Source organism: Pyxicephalus adspersus, chromosome 5, assembly GCF_032062135.1.
Source record: "Pyxicephalus adspersus chromosome 5, UCB_Pads_2.0, whole genome shotgun sequence".
Classification (NCBI taxonomy): domain Eukaryota; kingdom Metazoa; phylum Chordata; class Amphibia; order Anura; family Pyxicephalidae; genus Pyxicephalus; species Pyxicephalus adspersus.
Window position 1 is genome coordinate 115,199,536 of NC_092862.1, and position 23,749 is coordinate 115,223,284.

The 23,749-nt window shown below is 36.2% G+C and overlaps 1 protein-coding gene and 1 long non-coding RNA gene across 2 annotated transcripts in view; both read left to right on the forward strand.

The window, feature by feature from the left end:
* Positions 1-23,749, forward strand: part of LOC140331478 (uncharacterized) — a 276,876-nt gene that overhangs the window by 67,151 nt on the left and 185,976 nt on the right. The gene's annotated exons all lie outside the window — the stretch shown is intronic.
* Positions 1-23,749, forward strand: part of IGF2BP3 (insulin like growth factor 2 mRNA binding protein 3) — a 58,978-nt gene that overhangs the window by 20,835 nt on the left and 14,394 nt on the right. The window contains exon 3 of the mRNA XM_072412517.1: positions 9,023-9,071. Coding sequence (XP_072268618.1) covers positions 9,023-9,071 — 49 coding nt within the window. The remainder of the gene's footprint in view (positions 1-9,022; positions 9,072-23,749) is intronic.

Consider the following 23,749-nt stretch of genomic DNA (forward strand, 5'->3'; position numbering starts at 1 on the left):
CCTACATCTATCTCAGTGTATTGTGTGTTAAAATTTGGAATTGCAATCTGGAGAGTGCATGCATGAACTGCTCTGTGGAACAAAGTGTTCACAGAGCAAAATGGAATGTGGAGTAAGCCAGCCACTGGTCCTGCAGCCCCCATTTTGCATTGCTACCAAACCATTGATCTTATAAATTGGGCCCCACCGTTCCCAAGGCAACGTAAGCTGCTGCACTTCCAAATGGGCAGGATTATATAGCTCTTGGTGGTGGGGGAGGGTTGTAAGAGGAAACTCTGCATCCTGATGTTTAATGTAAAGGAAGTTGAAATGCACATGATTGTGAAGTGTAAACGTGGACTTGCTAAGGTCATCGTAGAAAGATGATGCTGCTACGTGGCCATTCATAGAATGTGGGGGAGTTTTTTTGTTTTGTTTTTTTATTTGTATGGAGGGGAGAATGTTTCAAAAAGAAAATCCTCTGTGCATTATATGACTTGTTTCCAAGTGGGAGGTAGATGAATAAGGCTTTGGTAAATACAATGCAGTGTTGGGTCCTCCCTACAAATGGTTAACACAAGGTTTTGCATGGATTCCAGTTTTCAAGATGCATATACCTTTATTTTAGCAAATCAGACGTGTTCTCCTGTGCAGTACATCTCCTTTAAATGTAAATAATCCTAATATAAATTGATCACACATTTAATTCATTAAGACTTGTATGTACAGTCCTCAGATTTCCTGCATGCATAGCTTCTCCTGAAGCTGCTGTGAACTGCTTGTGTAAAGCGGTGGGGTGAGGGTGACTCCTCTTATCACTTTGTTCTGCACGTCACCCATAGGTCAAAGCACAGAAAAGTGAACAATCAAAAAAGGAATCCATTTACCTACATATATATATTTAGAACATTTGCAATATATTGCACATATCCCAGGTGGAAAATATGTAAATATGAATTTGCCCTTTATAGTGATTCCTCCCATAGGAAATATGGCTATTGTTGCACAGCAGATTGCAGTAATTTAGAAAGCATTTTTAATTTATGCAGCCATTACATTTTTATTACTTTTTGATAAATTAAAAGTACTGGTGTGTTTTTGTTTTTAAGTGAAAAACCAGTGAAGAAACAAAAGGCTGATCTGAATAGCATGTGGTGGAAACCGTTTTTCTTGGCTGATGCATGTATTGCATCTATGCTGCTTAGGCAGGAAGGTGATGCTAAGAGCAGCTTTTTGTGTTGCTTTTCCACTTTTGGCATGCTTATCAGGGAATATAGATATTTTTTTTAATTTATGTTGGTCCCAGCACAGACTGCATATCTTATATACTTGCAATGTTTAAAAAATGCATTTCGTTTTTCTTACTGCATTAGTAGGCTAAGGGGAGGTCATTTAGTTAGGTATTTGCCAGATTCTTCTGTGCCTGGATGCTTCATGTAATTTTGGATGCCAATGGCTAAATACCTACCTGGTACCTGGACGTTGACATAAATGTAAGATGAACAAGTGTTTTCAAAGAAATGGTGACTGCTTTCCTAAAAAAAAAAAAAAAAAGATATCACGTGTTTATATAATGAGGGGAGTTGTGGCACAATCTGCTTATGTCCACCTTTTAAATATTTAAATGTAGGCTTTGATGATTTTATATACATTAATTGTATATAACACAGCACTGATATAAAAAAAACAGCTTAACATGTATTTGTGTGCTTTTATCAGCTGATCTCTTTATTGGCACCATCAACCCATATTTTTCCCACTTATACCCATACAACTAAACTTAAACTGGTATATTTACCAATTTACCATATATTTACCATATAACCAATTTGGTTCATTGACCAAAATGAAGCAACAAAACTTTGTTGGGCATTTAAATATACTTTGAAGTGTACCCACATTAGATAAATTTAACCCCACACACTCGATTATAATTTTTTTAAGTATTTATCCTGCATGTCCATCCAGAGTGATAAGCCTTGTGATAAACCCAATATCACATTATTTTCACCACTGTAAAGCAGTTATTTTTAACCAAAGTGATAAGTGAAAGTGATAACCAAAGTGTAGATGAGTTGTCCATCGAGGAGAGCGTGTGGATGAGTTGTCCATCGAGAGCAGGGACTTTTGCAGCTCAGGGTGGTAAAAAAAAAAATCAAACAAGGCAGTTATATTCCCTTTTTATGTGATAAAATAGTTTCATATCTTTTTATATATTTTATTATTTTTAAGCAAAACTGAACTAAAGAACTGAGTTGAAAATCTTCCATCTTGGTGCATTAAGCCTGTTCTCAATTGTAGTTATTTGAGCCTATTAGTCACAGGAATTGCTTGCTGACTGTAACCACCTAGCTGCTGTGTGGGCATGAATGTGGCAAGAAGCAAGGTTTGCTGTTTGTGTTTGAAAACGGTACATGTTGTGACAAATAATCAGGCAGGAAATTATAGTGAAAAGATGTGCAAGGATTCAGCTGCAACAGTGTGGGATAAAACTTGATGCCTTGGAAAGCGAGGTACATGTGTGAAGTAGAAGACGCCCTGCAAGGTGAAAGATTTGGAAGCTGTACTCTGATCTAACTTTAATAAGGACACCTACTCCTCAATTACACTTAAGAAAAGAGTTGGCTTATTTATTGTGTAAGCTTGGGTACATAAAGATTGGTCTATTCAGTGAATAATACATTTTATATAATATGTTTGACATGTAACCAGTCCAGAGTTGCACCCTAAATTTCAATACCTGGTCTCCTAAGCTCTTACCAGCAAAGTCTGGCTCCTCTTCCGGGTTAAATAGCACCTAGTATTGTTCATCCAATATCTGAACCCCCAGTGTACCATCATTCTGTCCTGGGCTCATAGGAGAATTTGTGGCAATGGTGCAATGTGTTAGGGATCTGATTGTTTTGAAGATGTAAAAATGGCTCTACATTTTTTTCTACGACTGATGTACAGTCACCTGTGACTATAAAAAAAAAAAAAAATTTCATGCAAGGATTTATGTAAAATCCTTATTTTATCCATTATTTCACCTTTTATTTCGCTGTAAAGAAGTATCTTCATCCTTGTAAGGAGGGTTATAATGTTGGCAGTTTTTGTGTAATCTACTAAAAATTGATCTGGAGGATCTTTATAACCATGTAAGTTAAGCTGCGTACACACGGCAAATTTTTCTCGCCCGATAATCGGTATCGGCCAATTATCGGGCGAAAATCTGCCGTGTGTACAGTCGGTCGTCGTCCATCGTCCGACGACCGTCCTGGCGGATCCATGGACGATGGACGACGACCGATCCTAATGAAAGGGAAGGGGAGAGCGCGCAGCAGGGTGCCGCTCCGTCGCTCTCCCCCTCCCCTCTCCATAGAGCATGAACGGTGCTGTATGTACAGCATCGTTCATGCGTCGTGCAGTCTTTTCTCGTTGGAAAGGATCGTGAAAGATCCTTTCCAACGAGAAAAATTGCAGGTGTGTACGCAGCTATACACAACTCTGTTTTGTTACATAATGCTGATAATTTCAATGTCTATGGACTTTTTACTGGTAGATTTGCACTCATTCACTTCTCTACAACTTTGCATATGCCATGTCTATAAGTGGATGTTTAAAATTTTGTATTTATGGGGTGCAGAGTTAGGGTGATAAAATCTGTTTGTGTTCTGTACTTTTCATACACGGTATGGAGCCTGGGCTTTAAATTGGCATTGGGCCTGGGCATTAAACAATGGAAAATTGTGATGGTCTATCTAGTAATTTGTGCAACTATTGTTTGATAAAAAATACCCATTTGATTTCTAGTCTTCGGTTGTAGTTTGTTTAGTTTTTGTAGAAATAGGCTGTTTATGATTTCTGATAAATATGTTTCTGGAACACAATTTTTTTATTGTATAATATATTTTTTTTTTATAATGCAACATGTTGCATAGGCTAAAATGGTTTATTTAGCAACTACATTTATTATGTAAAAAAAGTTATTCTCTATCAGTGTTAGCTTGTTGTTGTGTACTGATGAGCACCAAAGGTTAAAATTCAGATTTGTATGGAAGGAGCCTTTAAAATGTGCAAAAAAAACCATCACAAATACAAATGTGAATTGCAATTAATATTTATGTAATTCTAACAGTAACAAAAAATACTCTTGGGAAGATCTTGGGGAGATCTTTTTATGGTACTATTTATAATTAGCACATGGTACTTTTATTTTACTTGTGTAAACATCAGTCTTGGGTACAGGCTAATAACCTAAAACCATCTGATCATATTTTAGGACTATATTCTTTGTTGTAAAATATTTGACATTGCTACGGAGTACAATGTAAGACGTAAATTATGGATCATAAATAACAGATAATCCTGATTTCTTTTATGAAACCAAAGATTTAATATTGCCTCCAAATGTTACTGGCGTGTTAAACATATTTGATATACGTTAACTGTATAGGAATTCCAACAATTTCCTCTGTCTGCAAAGAACCTTTTACATTTTTTTAATTCTCAGTTGAACTTTTTAAAGTCCTTTTTAAAAACAAAAAAAAAAAAAAAACTTTTGTCTTAACTTTACATACAGGGAGCTGAGGCAAACCGAAAAATAAATTAAACCTTCATCAACAAAACCTTTAAAATTGCAGATGACCCAGAAGGAAAACACCCTTATAAAGCATAGCTTAATTTGCTCCAGGGTCAAATATTTAAATTCTTACAATATTGTCCTTTTCTGTCTTGCCCCCTGATAGCTAGAAACGTTTAAAGTTGCAGGATTAATCAGATTTTTTTTCTTTCTCTGCATACATTTGTTTGATGTATATATGTTTCCCCTTTTAGTGTACATTTACAGCCACTGGTTTTTTTTTGTTCAATTTTTATAATCTTAAGTTTCTCTCTGATAAACAAGAAACCATTTGTGAGTTTCCTAATTATAGTAACATGTTTTTAAAGAACATAGGTGTCTAGGTTAAAGATCAGGGGCACAAAAATCTTCATTTACATATTCTTCTATGACCACCAAGGATGTCTATCCACTTTGTGTACACCAAATGCCTTTGCTAACCTAGATATTTACTTTGTAAAAGTAACATCATACTTAAAGTGAATCCAGCAGCCTAAATTAGTAACATTTAAACTTTTTTCTTATTTTTTTTTTTTTTTTTAGAAAACTTACTAAGAATTGTCAATATTACAATGTAGTTACGTGTTTGTCCAGTTATTCATGTACATGAGAGCAACTATACTTGCTTCTTACATACTCTGGGTTTGCTTTCTACTACACAGTATTACACAATGATTATACTTTACTGCTCCTTCTCACAATGCACCAGAGCTTAGGAAAGGCTTGCTTTAAAGATTATCCCTGGGCAAATATTAGATTTAGATACAAACAAGTTGCAAACAAGGGATCTTTTATTGAACAAAATACAAACCATTGCAATATTCTTCATGTTGTAATTAACTGAAAATATTGAGCCAGAATAGCTCAAAAACCAGCCAGATCTCTCCTTTTATCCCCTATCCTTATTATTTTTAACTAGCATTTATATAGTACTGACATATTATGTAATGTATTGACATATTACAATGTAATGTCCCACCTTAGTCATATGTCATTATCTCAGTCAAGTCAGTTTGGGGGAATTAACCTAACGTCATATTTTTGGAATGTGGGTTGAAACTGGAGTACCTGAGTGAAACCCATGCAAACTCCATGCAGACCGTGCCACATTTTTTTAATAAATGTTATCCATCATTCAGTCGTCCTGAGATACAATCACCTCTGCCACTGCTGATTTGTTTTGGCACAACTTATGAAATTGACCGAATTCAGATTTAATATAAATGTAATTTGCTTACCCTAAATCATTTTAATACGATTGGCCACCTTTACATAAAGATGTTTGAGAGCATTGTTCTTTCATCCCTTTAAAAAAAAATTGCTGTACAATAGGTTCTAAATAGTCGCAGATTGGACATTAGGAAATTAGCAATTTGTTTGGGTTCATTTTTTTAATTTGAGTGATGTAAGAGATTAAGTGTTTCTTGGTTCTTAGAGAAGCATTTTACAGTTTGATGGGGAACTTGGGTTTGTGTAGTATTGTTAGAATAGGTGTAAGGATCAGGGCATGTGTGGGGTGGGATTTTAACTTACTGTGTGGATGCAGAAACCCAATGAACCAATGTATTCATTTTTAGAGATTTGTAGTGACGTATATAACTATGGTGCATGACTTATGATAGGCTTCCTTGATAATTACCATTCATTTTTTTTTATGAATTATACTTGTTTGTGTTCACTCTAAGTGTGAAATCTGCCTAGGTAAATGTTTTTTGTCTTGTATAAATTAGGTTTACCAGATAACAACTAGGATGGGGGCTCATTTCTGCACTATTTTCGATAAAATGTTGTATTGTAGTTATTAAAAACAAGTGGTAGGGGAAATCTTCCACTAGGGGCGTCTAAAAAGGAGATTACCTTTTAGCTTGCTGTTTGTGAGGGAACAGATAAAAAGGAAATATCACCAAAGGGACAGACAGAGAAAGTCTGACCGAATTTTCAACATTTACCTAATTCTTCCCTTTAAACTTGAGCAATGTTTGCTCCTGGACCCGATACTTGGAACACTACCATCCCTAGTGCATAATATGTAACACCATGGTCTTGGTTGACAATAAATGCTGCAGTGGACAGTTTAGTATATAATCCAGGCTGGTATACTGAAATGTTCAAAATTGGGCACGTGTGTTGCCTAAAATGGTGTGTTCTGCTATCCTTGTGCAAGCTTCGCTATTCCACAATCTTGTCTCCAAGGTTTCAGGTGAATGATTGTGATGCACATGCATGGAAAGGGTTTTCTGTCCTATATTCCTGTTGGAAACTGTGTGATCTGTGATTTGGCTTCAAAGACATTTTTCCAATGTGTTAGTCTCTATGATAATGATCTCTTCTGGTGGTTTGGAATGCTTTTTGTCACCCTGTTAACCCTACACTGCTGATTATTAGAGAAGCTTGGCTTTGAGAATAGCACTCTATGGATTGGTGTTCCTGATATATATTATATCTCTAATAGGCTTCTTCATGAAGATAAGTGAATGTTTGTGCATCAGGTGAATTATTATTATTATTACTATTATTAAACAGGATTTATATAGAGACAAAATCTGATAATATCCTGAAATTTCCCAAGCTCATGATGTTTTAAATTTAAAAAAAAAATAGGCTATTAGGGTTTAATGAATTTCATTCATATATTCAGGAAAATTAGAGAATCATGACTTACAGATTAGTATGATCATTGTTCAACCTACAATTAAAATAGAACATAGCTTTAAAAAAACTACCTGTAATAAATGACAGCTGTACAGGCTAAGCCCCATATTTTAGGACCCATCAAGGCCCCCTTCATGGGAACTGGCCATATATTAGGGCAAAAGCAAGAATGGTGGGTAATCTGAACCTCTTAACACTGTAGTGACTAAACATTGCAGATAATTAGACATAGGAAGCATGTAAAGTAAAAGTGTAAAAAGACTTGCATTTATTAATAGACAATGATAACTGGTGTGTGAAAGATTAAGAGTCAGGTTCACTTCAAAATCCTAAATCTCGCAAGACAGGGATTTTATGGGGTTGGTGGTAATGGCAATGATATGGTATAAGAACACAAACAAGACGGTCAGATTTAAATTATAAACTCGAGGAGTTCTGATCTAGATTACTGCTCTTCCCCATTAGGAGCTTGTGTTGATGGGTGTTTTTTTTCAGATGTGTTTGCTGCTCTAATGCATGCATTTGAAAGGCTTTTCTCACCAAACACTGTTTGCTATGTCTGACATGGCTGTTCACGCATTTGAAATGCTTTGCCCAAAAGAACCCATTGCAAGTTGGCCTCTAATCTTTCATGTGTACTGCTTGGGTTAAACATGATGGGATTTTATGTGCATACACAGGAATACATGGCTCTTCTACATGATCCCAGGCATATAGAAATATTGCACAATTTTTGGTTGGCCCTAAAATATGTAGCTGTGATGGCTCCTTTTGTGTTTCATTAGAACTTTGAGCTTATGTCAGATATTATTTAGGCTGTAATTTATGTATTCGCTGGGATATGTTCTGGAAAAATAATGCTAGGTGCGGTATTGAAAAGATGGTTGAAATGATGGTCACTTGTGTGCTTAATAAAGCTTACCTAAAAATGTTTTGGCTTTTCATTTTGCCATTTAAAAGCCTTGTATTTTGCTAGCAGTACCCTCTGCAGGTGAAACCTGGTATGTCACTATGAATATTTGTTTGGGATATTCTTTGGGTGAAAGATATTTGGACTCAAGTCTTTATCCTTCGGATTATTAGAAGTCCTTTTACCAGACTGTATTTCAGTCTGTTCAGTTCCAGATTGTTGAACAAGCCCAGTGTTCTGTAATTTTTTTTTTTTTGGGGGGGGGGGGGATATAATGCGAAGAAGAGAACTTTTTCTATATATGTTTACCATGTGCATTCTTGGGAATCCCTGGGAGTATGTGGCATTTCAGGCATTTGCTTATTCATCTTTTAAACACACTCCAGCAAGCCCTTCTCCACCACAAATGTTTGGCTGTACGTTCCTTGGGATAAATATCTGTTTGTAGAGTCCTTTAACCAGTGCGCTGCCAGATGTGAGTCACTTGCATTGTTCATGCCAGCCTCCCTCCCCCAGAATGGACATCCCATACAAGAAACTTTCAGAAAAGCATGTAGGGAGAGCAAAATTTTCCCCCTCCCCTTCGAATGGATGGAAAATGCAGTGAGCTAATTGAATGATTTCAACTTCAAAGACCAGGAATGATAGGAATTCCCCAGCAATTGTATGTGATTAGTTAGCTCATAGCCATTTCGAGCGCATGTCTTTAAGTAGACCGTTTTGATTTCTGAGTAAAAATTCTCGTGATGCTGACTCTGTGTCGTTCATGCTGCAGACTCCCCTTGTGTATCCGTAAAGGAGTCATTTAACGTCAGCTAAAATCAATGATGTGGTTTTTGCATATTATCTGCTCTCATGCAATGTTTTCTCTCTGTTTTCAGGAGTCGGAAGCTACAGATCCGAAATATACCACCTCATCTGCAGTGGGAGGTATGTACTTCATTTCTGTTTTTCAACTTTTCACTATCACCAATATTTTCATAAAGTGTTACTTTTTCCACTCTTGCTTTTTAAAGATCTGACACAGATTTATATTGATCTGCTTACATCTGGAACCCAAACTATTTGTATTTACCTTCCTGGTTCTTTAATGTTAGGAATCCAACACTACTGCATCTCTATCAAGACTTAAAATCATTCTAAATATTTTAGACACCCCCTCTTCCCTCACAGCTTGCAAAATGTGGCTTTTTCTTATAGGACATGCATGGTTCCTATAGTTAGTTATTCTTTTAAGATTTGTTATTCTTTGACTAAATTTGAACAAAATAATCCCTAATTACAAGAAAATGCAATTCCTTTCTTTCCCCTAATATTCTTTTCTAAAATGATGCCCACTCATGCTGCAATTTTGTGGTATAGCAATAGTAGGGTCCTGCCTTGTGTTCTATACGTTAGAGCTTGCTTTGCTGCAAGCAATATATTCATCTAAGGATGCAAAGAAAACTTTATTTTTAAAAATAGGTGAATCATAGATCTTTTGTGTACTCAAATTCATTGTGCCACAGGCACAAAAATGTTAAATTGTGAACCCATGTGCATTGTAATTGCACCTTACTGGTGGTTTTAGCAGATTTGCTGCACGTTTAGTATGTTTTCATGCAAGTTTGTTTGGGGGCTAATACATTTTAATATTCCCTCGCCCATTACCCCCCCCACCCCAGCAAGTTTGGGAATGAGGAAAAAGTGTGCTGTTGTCAGAGACTTTACATGTGTGGCTGTTTCTACCCATCAAACACTTGTTTTCCCTTTTGGCAGAAGGTTTATCACTGGCAGGATCACTTAGGGGCAAACTATCCCATATGTTTTCTGATAGCCTGCAATGTGTTAGTTTTGTTCCAGGGTTAACATACACTTGTCTTACCTGTTCTTTCCCCAGACTGATCTCTTCAAAAATATATTTTAGTGAAACCTTAGATAATGTTTTGGTATTCTGTAAGGTTGGGACTGATATCCTGGACTCTACTGTAATTTAAACCTAATTAATGCTTTTGGTGGATTTTCCATACATTCCTTTGCAGATTGATAAGTGACCTGTGTAGGTATAATATTGGTTTCAATGGATCCCTAGTGGACTTTACAGAGGAATAAGCAGAGCCCTTTTTGGCTATATCAGGTTAATGAGATGGTAATGCACCTAACTTAAGTTTTGAGCAAAGTTTGTTGTAAACTTTTGCCCAGTGTTAACAATATTATATATTCTCCTGCAATCTCTGGCCTGTTCCATAAGCATAAAGTGGTGGCGGAGGTAGACCCAGGACCTGCTTCTAATAGTTTCAGCAGGTGGGCAGACCAGGGTGTGTAAGTGTAGAGTTATCCCAAATGGTTCCCATATTTAACAAATTGGCTATTTAAAATGGACCCGTTCTGCAAAAAAAGTTGAAATATAAAGGGATATTTAGTATGAATGTGTACTTTGTCTTTGAAAGGTGAGCTCTTTATCTATGTTAACACTGTTTGATATCATTTCCCATTTATCATAACTTGAAAGGGAAAGGGTTAGCATCAAAATGTTGTTACTTGTGAGTCATTGCATGTATGAGTAAATCCTTCATCAGATTTCCTGGCATAGGTTGACCTAAAATCATGGTCATACTCCCTCCCCAGAAGCCATGACATCACTAAAAATGGCAGTAATTTTAGTTGTATTTACTGGATCTCTGATGACTTCTATACACTTGATTTTGAGTCTTGGATAAAAAAAATACCAAAAAATAAAATAAAAACAAAGGTCCTTTTAAAAACTTTTAGTCAGACTGAAGCAAGACAAAATAAAAGCAACTGCTGGTGGTAATTGAGAATTTTTATTCTTTAATTTTTTGTTTTATCCCCCTCTCTGTAGCATTTATGCAGCAACATTCGACCTCCAGCCAAGCGCAATTCAATCCCAAAGCTGGCAAAGGGGAAGCAGACCTTCTTTATTTTTACCTTTATTGAAAAGTTGGGACTGCTTTATCAACATGGCAGTTAAGAAAACCCCTGGTGACAATAAATGTTTGTGTTAGTGTTTTGTACACATGTAGCACTCTGTCAAAACAGCAGTGGATCCTATCTCCTGATCTCCCTCTTTATTGGCTGCTTTTTTCGTTAGTTTACACCAAACTTGGCAAACAAATTGCATACTTGGTGTTCACACCCCCCCCCCCCCCCCCCCTTCATTACCACACAAATGGAACATTTTATTAATGTTCATATAGTCTTGGCCTTGGAAGATGTTGTCTCTGGAGTACTTTTTACTTTGGCCACAAAAATGTAATCTGGTCTATTCTTGACAAAATAGTTAAAGTAGCCTCTTCTACATTTCAAGCTGAATTTTGTATTGTGTAAATGATACTTTCAACTGTCTGTAGCAGTTGGTAAAATACAAAATTGAGGAAGCCTAGGAGGAATAGGTACGTGCGTTTGCCTGAAATTGCATGAATTTAGATTTAGACAGGGGGAGGGGTGGGTGGATGTCAGAAGTCTTCAAACGTAGTCTGATGTTAGGCACTGTGAGCTGGGATCCAGACTAAGGCTAGAATTTAACTTTTTAGATGGTGAAATTTTAAATGGACCTCACGTTTTAAAACCAGGGTAACTTTGGGCTGTTATGACTGTAACCTGTTGGGGCCCTGCTAAGAATGAAACAGAATTGCTGAGAAAGCAAGCATGTCTGACAGGATGTGTATTTCACTTTTATTTTTGTGACTTTGAAATGGTTATTAGGAAAATGCAGAAAAGTTCCACCCTGTCTTCCTGTCCACATTCACTAGTTGAGGTGACATCAATATACATTGAATCATCGTAAAGCTAATTATCCCAAATCCTTAAGAAGGTGATACAGCTCTGTACAGCACAGCCTTGCCATAAGATTGGGCTCTTTGGTTTTCCCAGAAGACCCAGTGAAGTTGTAAGCAGATGGAAACTGGGTGTAAAATCAGTTATTCCATATATGTTCTGGTTCAATATTTCCTCTTCAAAGTGTAACCAAAATCCTGGATCAGCAGGTGATTATTGCAGAAAGGGCTTCTGCAATAGCTGGTTTTGCCTGCCTGATTGCCCCCTTCTGTCATATTTTGCTGAGCATGCAGCTTGCAATTCTGTCTTCTCTTGCTGGTGCCAGGAATGAATAAACTGTCATCCCGGCACAGCCAGTCAAAATGGCCATACAGGAAGGAGTTAAAAAAATATGCATCCATCAAGACATTCTGATATTTTCTGAACTCCTTTTAACTGATGTTTGGGTCGAAGTGGGAATACGGGCAGCACGGTGGCTTAGCGGACTCTAGTGCTAACTGAGGTTAGCACTCTGGCCTAGGTCCCAGGATTGAATCTTGGCCATAACATATGACTGAGGTAGGGACGTTGTATTGTGAGCCCCTTTAAGGGACAGTTGGTGACATGACGATAAATTTTTTAATAATGTTTAGGTTGAAGTGGGCATACCTAGGCAGTCTACAACACAGTTTGCAAAAGAAAGAACAAACCAGACCTATTTGATTTAGTGTTTATCATTTTTTTTGCTTTAAAAAAGTCTTTAAACATGGCATGTGTGGACTTGCCCATATTCCCCAACTATCCTTGGGACAATTATCCTATTTGCTGATAAATAAGGATGGTATATTTGCTCCATCTGTGGCTTCAGTACTTTGAGTTTCATCAATGAAACATGTACTCTGATCAAGAAAACCATTCAACGTCAGATGTCCTTTTCTGCATACTGTTTTTGACTTAATAACTGAAATGATTAAATCCAGAGGATCAGCCTCTCCATTGGGTATATGGCATTTGCAGAATTAGATGTTGACAATGGCAGCCTCCTTTCACCATTTCCATTCACCTAAAAGAAGTTAGATGCCGTCATTATAGCATTTTAAATTGTGCTATTTTAAGCTGAACGTTTTCTGGTTTCGGTGTTCTTCCAAAACCTTGTTGCCAAAATGTTTGGCAGGGAAGTTCTCGGCTTCTGTTCCCACTCTGTTATATGAGGGGAAAACCCTTTATCTTTACGTTTCTTAAGGTGTTTCATGCAGACTTTTTTTTTTATTTTTATTTTAGATTTAGCTATCAACTAACAATTTAATTACAGTATAAGATCCAAAGATTTGTGTGAAACATCAGAAATGTTAGGAATATTAAAGGAGACTCTTTAAATTTGTAGCTTCCCCGTAAAAAACCTGTGCTCTATACAATGAATCTAGAATGGTCAAAATAAATACTGAAATATAGAAAACATTGATAACTGCTAAAGCATTGTTAATGAAGCAATCAGGGCTGTGGAGTCTGAAATAATTGTGTACCTGGAGTCATCAATAATGTACTGTCTCTGGCTCAGACTCCGTATCCCTGGATGTTATTAAATATTACAATATGTTAATGCACACCTTATACAAAGATATTATTAGTCTCTTATACTTTACTGAGTGCATATGCAGCTGTTTTCTGTATTTCTAGATAAAGGACTGTGTGTTTGGTTTTGGTAACCTATACACATACAAATCTATGGATCTCTATTTGATGTTCCACTTCAAAGGACCATGCCTTTACACATTGGTGTTATCTCTTGCCCAATTTGTGCAGATGATTAACTAAATGTTTGTTCATATGTTCTTACACTCGGTTTACAGAGCACAAGTATATTATCATGGCCCATATGACCAATATTCTTGTGTCTAAAAAAAATAAAGGATCAGTCCACCCACAACATTTAAGTTTTGGGCTTAACTGTGTCTTGAATGGCTAATTTATTTATTGGGGCTTCTCTTTAAAGGTGCGTACACACTTCCAATTTTTATCGTTCCAATCGAACGACGAACGATCGATTGGGCAAAAAATCGTTCGTAAAAAAGTAACCAACGACGCCGACGAACGAGGAAACTCGTTGGAAACGAATGACCGGACCGGCGGATCGGATTGGACGACGATCGTTGAACATCGTTCGTGTACGGTCGTTCGTTGATCGTCCATGGGCTGAGCATGCGTAATGAACGAACGTTCGTTCACTTTCCTGTCTTGCACATAGTTTCTCTATCGCTCAAACGATCGTATCTATTGTGTGTACAATATCTACGAACGATCGTGTCGTTATCTCTATGTGCAGGATCGGTGCTATACGATCGTTCGTATATATCGTGCAGGATCGTTCGTCGTTCGTTTTCCAACGATAATAATTGGAAGTGTGTACGTAGCTTAAATCCAAGCAAGTTGCATGTCTCAGCAGTAGAACTGTTATTAAATGTACATGATTATAAATTAACGTGTGCTCTTTGTGACAAATGAATAGATGAAGCATAGGCTCATGGTAGATAGCTGATCTTTATACACTAATGTTAGATCATTTTATACTTTCTTCAGTTGCTGCCTTATCTGTTCTTGGAAGATTCCCAAGTGCACAGCCCTGCCATCTCTTTGTATTGAATGGGCATATGCCATAGTTAGGCATTCTGTGAGGGTAAGATGTAAATGGATATGTGTAGTTGATCTAATCTTCTGTTAATACTACAGCCGGAGTTGAAGCTAAATTCCAGTGTATAGTTGCTCGTTCCATCCTTTTATTAGAAATGTCAGCTGTAAAATTATTCTTCACTTCCTGTCCATTTAGGTGTTAAGGCAAGTCATCTGCATGTGGCCATTTTGGGATTATTTGGTGTTCTGATGTGTGCTAGGGAGATACCAGCAAAAATACCATTAAAATCAAACATTAAACAAAGATAAAATCAATAATCATTGCACACCACCTCCTATTGAGGCTTTCACTGAGGGTACGCCCAATTTTTCTATGCGTTTTGCAGAATAAATCTGCTTCCTCAGGAAAAATGAGTTCTACAATCATAAAAAATGCAATTAGTCCTTTCTCAAATACAATATATTGTTCACAGCACATTTAAATGTACCTGATGTATGCGAACGTGCAGACCCTCCTAACAGGATGGATTGAGGTGTTGATGGAATGGCAGCAAGAGTTAATTTTCAAAATTGGTGATTGATATTATTTTATCATATGGTTATCACCTACACACAAATTCATATGCCTGTGTTCATATTTCATAATTTACCACACTTGAAGAAAATAAAAAATTTATTTAGGTCAGGTATATATAAGTAAATTATGAAATATGAACACGGGCATATGGATTTTTGTGTGTAGGTGATAATGGAATGAATTATTTTATAAGGTAAAAATAGAAAATTATATTATACATAATCTTTTACTAGATATAGAACATCAATGAATCACCAATTTTGAAAATAACTCTTTTGCTGCCATTTTATCTACTCCTCAATCCATCCTGTTAGGAGGGTCTGCATGTTCACATACATCAGTTACATTCATGTGTGAAGTGGACTCGTATTGATTTAAATGTGCTGTGAACAATATTATTGTATTTAAGAAAGAACTAATTGAATTTTTATGATTGTGGATGATTTATAATTATTTTTCCTGAAGAAGCGGATTTATGCCGTGAAACGCGTAGAAAAAAATTTGGGACGTACCCTAAGTGGAAACCCCAATAAGGTTTTGTGCAATGTGTATTGATTTTATCTTTTGTTTAATGTTTGATTTTAATGGTATTTAATAAAATAAGTTTGTGATATATAGAAAATTGTTGTGTTTGGCAATATTGGGAACATTTTTTTGGTAGTGTTCTACAGAATGTCCCCTGATATGTTTATAAGGGATTATTATTATTATTATTATTATTATTATTAAACAGGATTTATATGTGGCCATATTGAGATAGGAGAGGTTGGACATGTATATGTAGTTTTAGTTTTGTTAGACAAAAAAAGCAATTTTTTTTCTAGTTGAAAATGTCACTCTTGCAGTTTTCTGTTATCAATTGGTACAATCTAAAGTAACTCCAAGTTTTTTTTGTCTTCTAATGGGTAAGCTACATTGAACATTTACAATGCAAAAATAAATGTAAAACCAGGCAAGTTTTTAAAATTTGTTCACCAAAATTATTACTTGCTAATTTCTCTTAATATGAACCAAAACAGTTCACACACTGAACCTGCTGATATTTTAGAAAACATGTAAAAATTTAGAATGAAACTTATAAAAATCACACTTATGTAGGGCATTTTATGTATTTTACACACTTTTATTTTAATATGTAAAGTAGGGAGATCTTCCATCATGGAGATGAGATAAAAATTAGATTTTTGTGCATTTACTAATTATTTTAATCTGCTTGTTTCTTTGTTTTTAATATCTAAAATTAAATATACAAGGTGGGGCTGGTGGAATGGTATTCATAAACACAACCTTTATTTTCAAGCTCTATCTAAAGGAGTTTAAAGAGTAATTGACACAGACAACACTTTCATGCCCACCCTTCTTTCCTATGTGTTGGGTTCCCCCAAAAACAAAATGCCTTTTGTTCTCTTATAAAGCTGACCTACCTCTGTCTCCTATTTGTGCTTGGCTTGCAGAATATACCCACGTAAGAGAAATGGTCAGATTACAAATCAGTCAAGGACAGTTGAAGGTTATTAAAAAAAAAAAAAAAAAAAGTGCCTATGTAGAAATTCCATTTAAACTGTGTATCAAGGCACAATAGAAGTTTCATACATACCTGCTATTATTTCTCCGGCTTCTATAGATTTAAACATGCTACAAGCACTAGCAATAACCCATAAGCCACAAATCTGCTTTTACCTTTTTCTTTTTTTATTACATAAGTGTCTTTTGGGCTGTAAATACCAAATATGTTGTCAGTTCTGCCTGCTTAATTTCTCATGCATTAAAAAAACAAAAACAGCCGCCCTCAACTACCCCTACCCCTGCATAGGCAAAGAAGCAGCATTTCTGGTAAAATCAACAGGTAATTTTTGCAAGTGTTGAACAAAAATGACAAATTCCAATGGTATATTTATCAGAAAAAAGGTAAGTAAATAGGAGTAGGTAACTGTTTAGGTGCACACTCTTCTAAAGGTAATGATGGATATGGTACAATATGTAGCAGGGGCTTTGTGTAAGTGTACATTCTGCTCACACTTGGAGCTCTGCTGCTGCTCCATCAGATACTTTTCTGTATTCTGGGTTATTGTGAAGCAAAAAGAATACAAAGCTAGAACAATATTTAGATTCTTTATCGAGAATATGTGCCTTTTCCCTGATTTTCTCCATCTCATGCATTTACTTCAGTTTTTGTGCATGTTTTATTGCTTGGTTATAGCGGAGAACATGTAGCATGCCATGCAAAATCCTATTCAGGAGGCGACACCTAGAGGTTGCAATGCTTATTGATGGAACTGCTTCGCATCTTAGATTTAAATATTAAAGAATAGTTAAATGTAATCAATCCCTGTAATCTTCAGTATGTGTCCATGTCATTTTTCATTTATTTTAACCATGTGCCCCCCAGGTTTTTATAATTTTTTTTTTTATTTTTTTATCCTATTATCGTAGTTTAAGCAAAAACCTTTTTTATTAACCGCAAAGGTTCGGACCATTCTGAAACCTTATGAACATAAAATAGCTTTTATTAGAAAAGAAGAAAAAGCTTTAAAGTAAATCTTAAACCATGAATTTTGTTCCATTAATTTTTCACTTGTTTTCAAATGAGCTTAAACTGAGATTGTGCCTTTGCAAAGAAGTGAATTCTCTCAGGGGAGAAAGTGTCATTTGTCTAACACAGCACATTTGACATCACATTTTTTTTATTGAACAGAAGTTTGTTCAATGAAGGCAACAGTTAATATTTTGTCCCTCCTAGCGGCTCCCTCTACTGGTTACTTTCTGTTCATGCTGTGAAATGATCGGATTGTAATCGTAATTCGCATTAAATCTCAAGCCAGTTGATCTAATTGTGGTATCAACATGAAATCTTATGTTTCTTATGAAAGACGTAGACGTATTGCTAAAATAATTGCTGGTTTCTAGAAGTTTTTAACATCCAAAATCTAAATTTCAGTGGATTACCAGAAGACAAAGTTAGAATTTCAGGCCCCGGAATTCTTGTCCAGCTTTGTGTAGCTATGTTATCTGTTATTTACACAAATGTACAGAGAAATGTAGTTGTCATTGTTCCCACTTTATTTTAATAGTGCAGAAAACGGCATCCTTACATTTACACTAATGTGTAGGTCATGGAGTGATCGTAGTTCACATGCTATATAATCCTGGCATGTCATCAGTCTACAGAAAGTCCTCATGTTAAAAGGAATGTTATGTTAATTCCACCATTACTTGGCTAGTCTCACCAGTTTGTGTGGTTTTGCTGATGATAAAGTGTTTCCTACTGCTTATAGTACCCAGAATGAGTATGCCATTTTTCAGTTTTTAGCATTATCTGGTGTAGTAGTATAACCAAAAAGATTCAGGCAATCAGCATTCTTTGAAATGGGCTCATCAATGGCATCTTACATAGCATCTCAGTGATAACTCGCTTCAGTGAGCTGACGTGTAGTGCCATAGTAAATTTAAACTGTACAAAAACATGGGTGATGAAACAAGCACTGTTATAAAAACAAGGACTGTAGTAGCTGTGTGTAATATGCAATGTACTAAAAAAAACCTTTAATGTTAGTAAAACTATACCAATCACATGGTTAGTGTTATGTGCAATGCCTTCACCTGCTTTGTTAGGGGAGGGGGAAGAACCTGATTATGGTGCATCATTTATAGGGAACTAACTAAACTAAAGTGGATTTATACATATATAAACTCCTAAAGCAACTGATCTTGTATAAAAAGAAAAAATATTCTGCATTTCCTTGTACTAAGTTCTTGAAGAATGAAGCTGAAGATATTTATAGTATAAATATCTGGTGCCTATTATTGATCAGACATATGTCTGCAATGACTCAAGGAATGCCATACACAATTGACTTCCAAATTGTGGATTCTGTTTCACTTATTTAAACTTTAAAATTTATTAGAGACTTTCATTTTTTTTAATAGTCATATCTGCAGCTTAGCAGTGAACTTTGATTCTTAAACATCTTTGTTTTTGTTACAACTTTACCCAACCCACCTCTTTCAGTTTTAACCATTGTCTTTAATCTTCGGGTGCTGGTTCCAGAAAGATCATTTTAGTGTGATATATAACCAATTATTGACATGGCCATCTGTATGTTAATTTTTTTTCTATAGGGCCCTTTTTATGTTCAAAGCCAGAATAGATGTGGAAACTAAGGTACAAACCATGCAGTAAGCCATTTCCAGGCGCATGGTAAAGGGCAGATAGGTGCCCATGAGCCGCAAGTTGCACTGGAGGTTAACATGTTTACATGCATTGCCTATTTGTAGTGCAGCTTTTTCTTCAGAGGAGGAGAAGCCGCTGTACCCAAAAGCAACACATTGCTTCCAGGAACCGTCCTACAACCAAGCCAAGGCAATTGGAACTTTTTAAGACAACATAAGTAACCAAATCACCTAACAGTATTATTACTGTGAGATATTAAATACTTGATTTCCAGTAAGATTTTTTGTGAAACGTCTTATTTTTTGTAAAAGATGTAGTTTTGGTGCTTTTGCTGTAGGGTAACTGTTTTGCTATTTTATGTCCATTATTATTCTGTAGAATTTACAAATTATTTATAGAAATTCTAAATGAGATATACACTTACATCGTTTGCACAATTTATGCATCCGGGGTTATTTTTAGGACAGTTAGGGGTATTTAGCAGCACCTAAATATGTCTACCTCCTCCATTCCCCACTGAAACAAATAGGTCACATTTTACAGAACAGTTGCAGGCTTTGTGCAGTCCATCCATGGCAGATGTATAGAATCTGACCAGAGTAATGTGGTGGGTACATACCCTAAGTGGCAATTGGCAGAATAACTAAGATGATTCATTGCACAGGCATTTGAGGTGGACAGAAATCTGAACTATGAAAGGAAAACCATGTGACAAATGTGCGCTCATGAGGAATAATATGTACTGGTAGTATTTTCTTTATTGGATGTTTGTTATTGGTTGACAATCTGTCCGAATTGTTAGCGTAATGTTCTTAGGCGTTTTCTGGCAAGTAACGTAGGGGCGTGGGTTTTTTTTTTTTTTTTTTTTTTGGAGAAACACCAGGTTTTTAATTTTCTTTACTTGTCTGATATGCTGCTGAACGTATCAACGTGATAAACATGGGAAGCTCCCAGATAAAGGCAATAAAGCGAGTACAAAGCATAACATTGCAGCCTGAATACCATGAAAGCAGACTTAATGTGTCAATAGTCTGCAAAAGAAAAAATGCTTCGTACTACAGAAATGCTTTTAGTTTGGCATGTTTACTCTTTGGAACATTCAAGGATCAAAATGTTCTCCTTGGGTATGATGCAATATTGAAAAATCCCAAGACTTTTGTTTTCTTTCCATGGATGACTCATTTGCGGCCGTTTTAGATTTTACGTTTTGTACAAGTGTGTAACTGAGTAGTGTACTCACTTTTTTTTTTATTTTTATTTTTTTTTTACTCCTTTTTATTGTGAGTTCTAGGGATTAATGGAGACACAAGTCTTTACTAGTTTATATATTATTTATATTCATGTTTGTACTGCAGATATTTAGCTCTAGCATGAGAGCCCATTAGCTAAGGGAAAGCCACGCGCACCTATGTAATTGTGCACTTTCTATTTAAAATAAATATAAAAACTCCCCTTGTTTTAGACATTAGAAGATTTGGAAAGATTTTCCATGAAATTAAAACGAAATGTACACAAATCAAGGCTACCCATTTAGCTAGTACATTTTCCTCTGCTGCACCTTAGGCAGACTACAGAACACCCCATCCTTATCAATAACCTTCAGGGTGGGTTAAGGTCAAAGGGGAACTTGGGAAGAGTTCTGCCAATATCATGCTTACTAGAGCTTGCATATTGTTTCTTTTCCAGAAGTTAATTGTATGTGCATAAGCAATATATAAATTTGCACACTGGTTTATTTATAGTATACAATTTATATTCTAAAGGACAAATTTGATGCCTTGTATTATAAGCAAGGTATTGCTGAATATATTGTTTTTCCCACTCTGTGTATTGTCACTGTGGCATCTCTTGTTTTTTTTTTTTTATTTTTTTAGACTGTAATTCACATTTTATATTCACACAATTGTGTTGGATTGATTAGTATAATCTAGTTGATGTGGAAAATAAAATGGCTGCCACAGGGCTGTCTCTCAGACACTACGGCTGTACATGCCTGTGTTATATAGGAGATCATGTTTTACAATTCTGGGTGTGGAAATCCTCTGCAGTTGCTGATAATACTTCCGAGTGTGTGTTGAAGATCCATCAGCACAAGGAATGCTCCAGCCCCCGTGGGTTTAGGGCTTTCTGCTTGTGTTTTTAGCTCGTTCACAATCCAATGCAGCATTATGGGTCAGCTAAGCATGTTGGCGGGTCAGCTGCTGCATCTAGACTATACATTTTATTAGACTCCACATTGTGTTATATTAGAGTTTTTTATATTGGACAGTTTTAGGCTTTGTTCGCATATTGCTTTCTGGTATTTTGTCTACTTTTGGCTTTATTTACCTAGTGCATAATTCTAGAATTTGTTTCTCTACATGCTTAGTTAAATTTAATGTTTGGCACGTGCAAGTGGAAGTCTTTTAATTTGTGTATAATTGATGACAGCTTTTTACGCAAAACACAGGGACATAAAACCGGATACCTTGCTGTATTGTTACTTGTCTGTGATCCCAAGTAAGAATTTCTTAATATAGCATCGGCTGTAGAGAGAAGGACCATCTATTGCAGACTTTCATGACCCTTTTAACAGGGGAGAAATATTTAAAATACCTTTGGGGTCTTGGGGAACCCCTGCTGTAATTACTACTATATCTACAGCTCAAGTATATTAGTGTTATGATCTTTAGGAAGAATGCCTCTTACATTGCTGCCCAGTGCTATGAATGTCACCCTTACAGATTGCCAAAAAGATCATTTGTGTCTAACCTGAAAGGCACAAATTCTTTATTGTGCCAGGAACCCCTAGCAATCACTGAAGGAACCTTGGACCTTGGTGCAGCTCAAGAAAAATAAAATCTTTTAGAAAATATTAGGAGGTAAAAGTGCCTGTATGGTTTAATTGAAGGTTATTTCCTGCTAGAAATTCACTTTTTTGGTGACCACAATGAAAATCTTCCAGTGGAGAGTTTTTCTCACCTCCCTGTTGTCTGCAGGGAGGACAGATTTTTTTTTCAGAATATTTTCCACAAATAATAAAAAGTGTCTTCTCTGTTATAAAAAAAAAAGTAAACCTAAAGCTCCACTTGGTGTGAGGAATTTGGTCCTAGAAGTTTGAGAACCAGTACTCAACCCAGAATTTTTTTTTAAGCTGGGTGGGAAGAAATGGTAGGCGGGTGGCAGCCCCTGTATTGTGATCCAACTCATCAGTACCACCCAAAAACAGCCGGGGGTTGCTGAAAAGTGCCGGTGGTGTGCTTGGCTAAAAGTGCTGGGGAGGACAATGGGAACTATTTGTGTAATGCTAGAATTGCATTTGAATGAAGTTTTCCCTTTAATGTTTGTTTCAAATCAACCTGCTTATCTGAAAATATATTCCAAGTACATAATGCTAATTTGTAACAGATCTGTGTGTGAACTCTATTTTAGGAACTAATAGTAGCTATCAAAAAATCTTGTGTTAATGGTGGTTTAGTACCCTAGGGAGAAGTCTGAAGCTTTCAGCTAAATAGTTACTTCACTCCACTAAAAAGATTGAAACCTATAATGCCAATAAATAGAGGGTGGGGAAGGAAGAGGATCGCTACTGTGTGTATTTTCAAGGGCTTCATCTTTCTAGTTAAATCTACTGGACCCCTCAGCTCTCTATAGTAAATGCTTTGGTTTAACTCTTAAACGTTTGGCTTGTTTTTGCAAAATTAATAATGGAGATATTCAAATTTTTTTAATGCAGTAAGCATTCATGTCTGGGCCTTTTCTGATATCACCTGCCTGTAATCCCCTGCACAACAAGACCCAGTGGAAGGCCAACCGTGGCTACCAATTGGGTTCTGTCGCAGTTCACATGTGTGAACAGGAGGAGAAAGAACTGATGGGATAGCGGTGTGTTTGTTTCCAATAATAATAATAATAATAATAATAATAATAATAATTAGCAGGCAGGGAAAAAGGGCTTTGGAATTATGAATGTGTAACCCAGTTTAGCTGGTGTGGGTATAGTCTCCTATCTGAGTGGCCCCTGAGTTTAGCAAACCAAGCTGCTGTTGGGGGAGGGGGATAGTAATTGGATGTTTTAGAAAACATGGTGCACTCCCTGATGAGGCTTCCTCTGCCCTTTCAATAGAGGCCACATGTAAGCTTGCCTAATAGTGTACTCCAATCATGGAATGCACAGAGGGACTTCGCATTGTCATCTAAAGGCTTTGTCCAGCTTTGCACTGTGTAATATCAAGCTGATTTTGGATTGAAATAACTGGGTTGTCCTGCTAATGGCAAATTGTGCAAATGTGCAATGAACCAAAAGCAACAGATAAGTAATTAGCCTTGATATATTTAGAAGGGTCAGACTACTAAAGAAAATTGCATTGCATTTCAAGGACCCCCAAGGTCCTTGAAGTATATGGTAGCATAGATCACTGGATATTTAAATTTTGTTTTTTTGTAAAAAGCTGTGCAAACCTTTGCACTGGATTAGTGTTAAGCACCTTGCTGCTG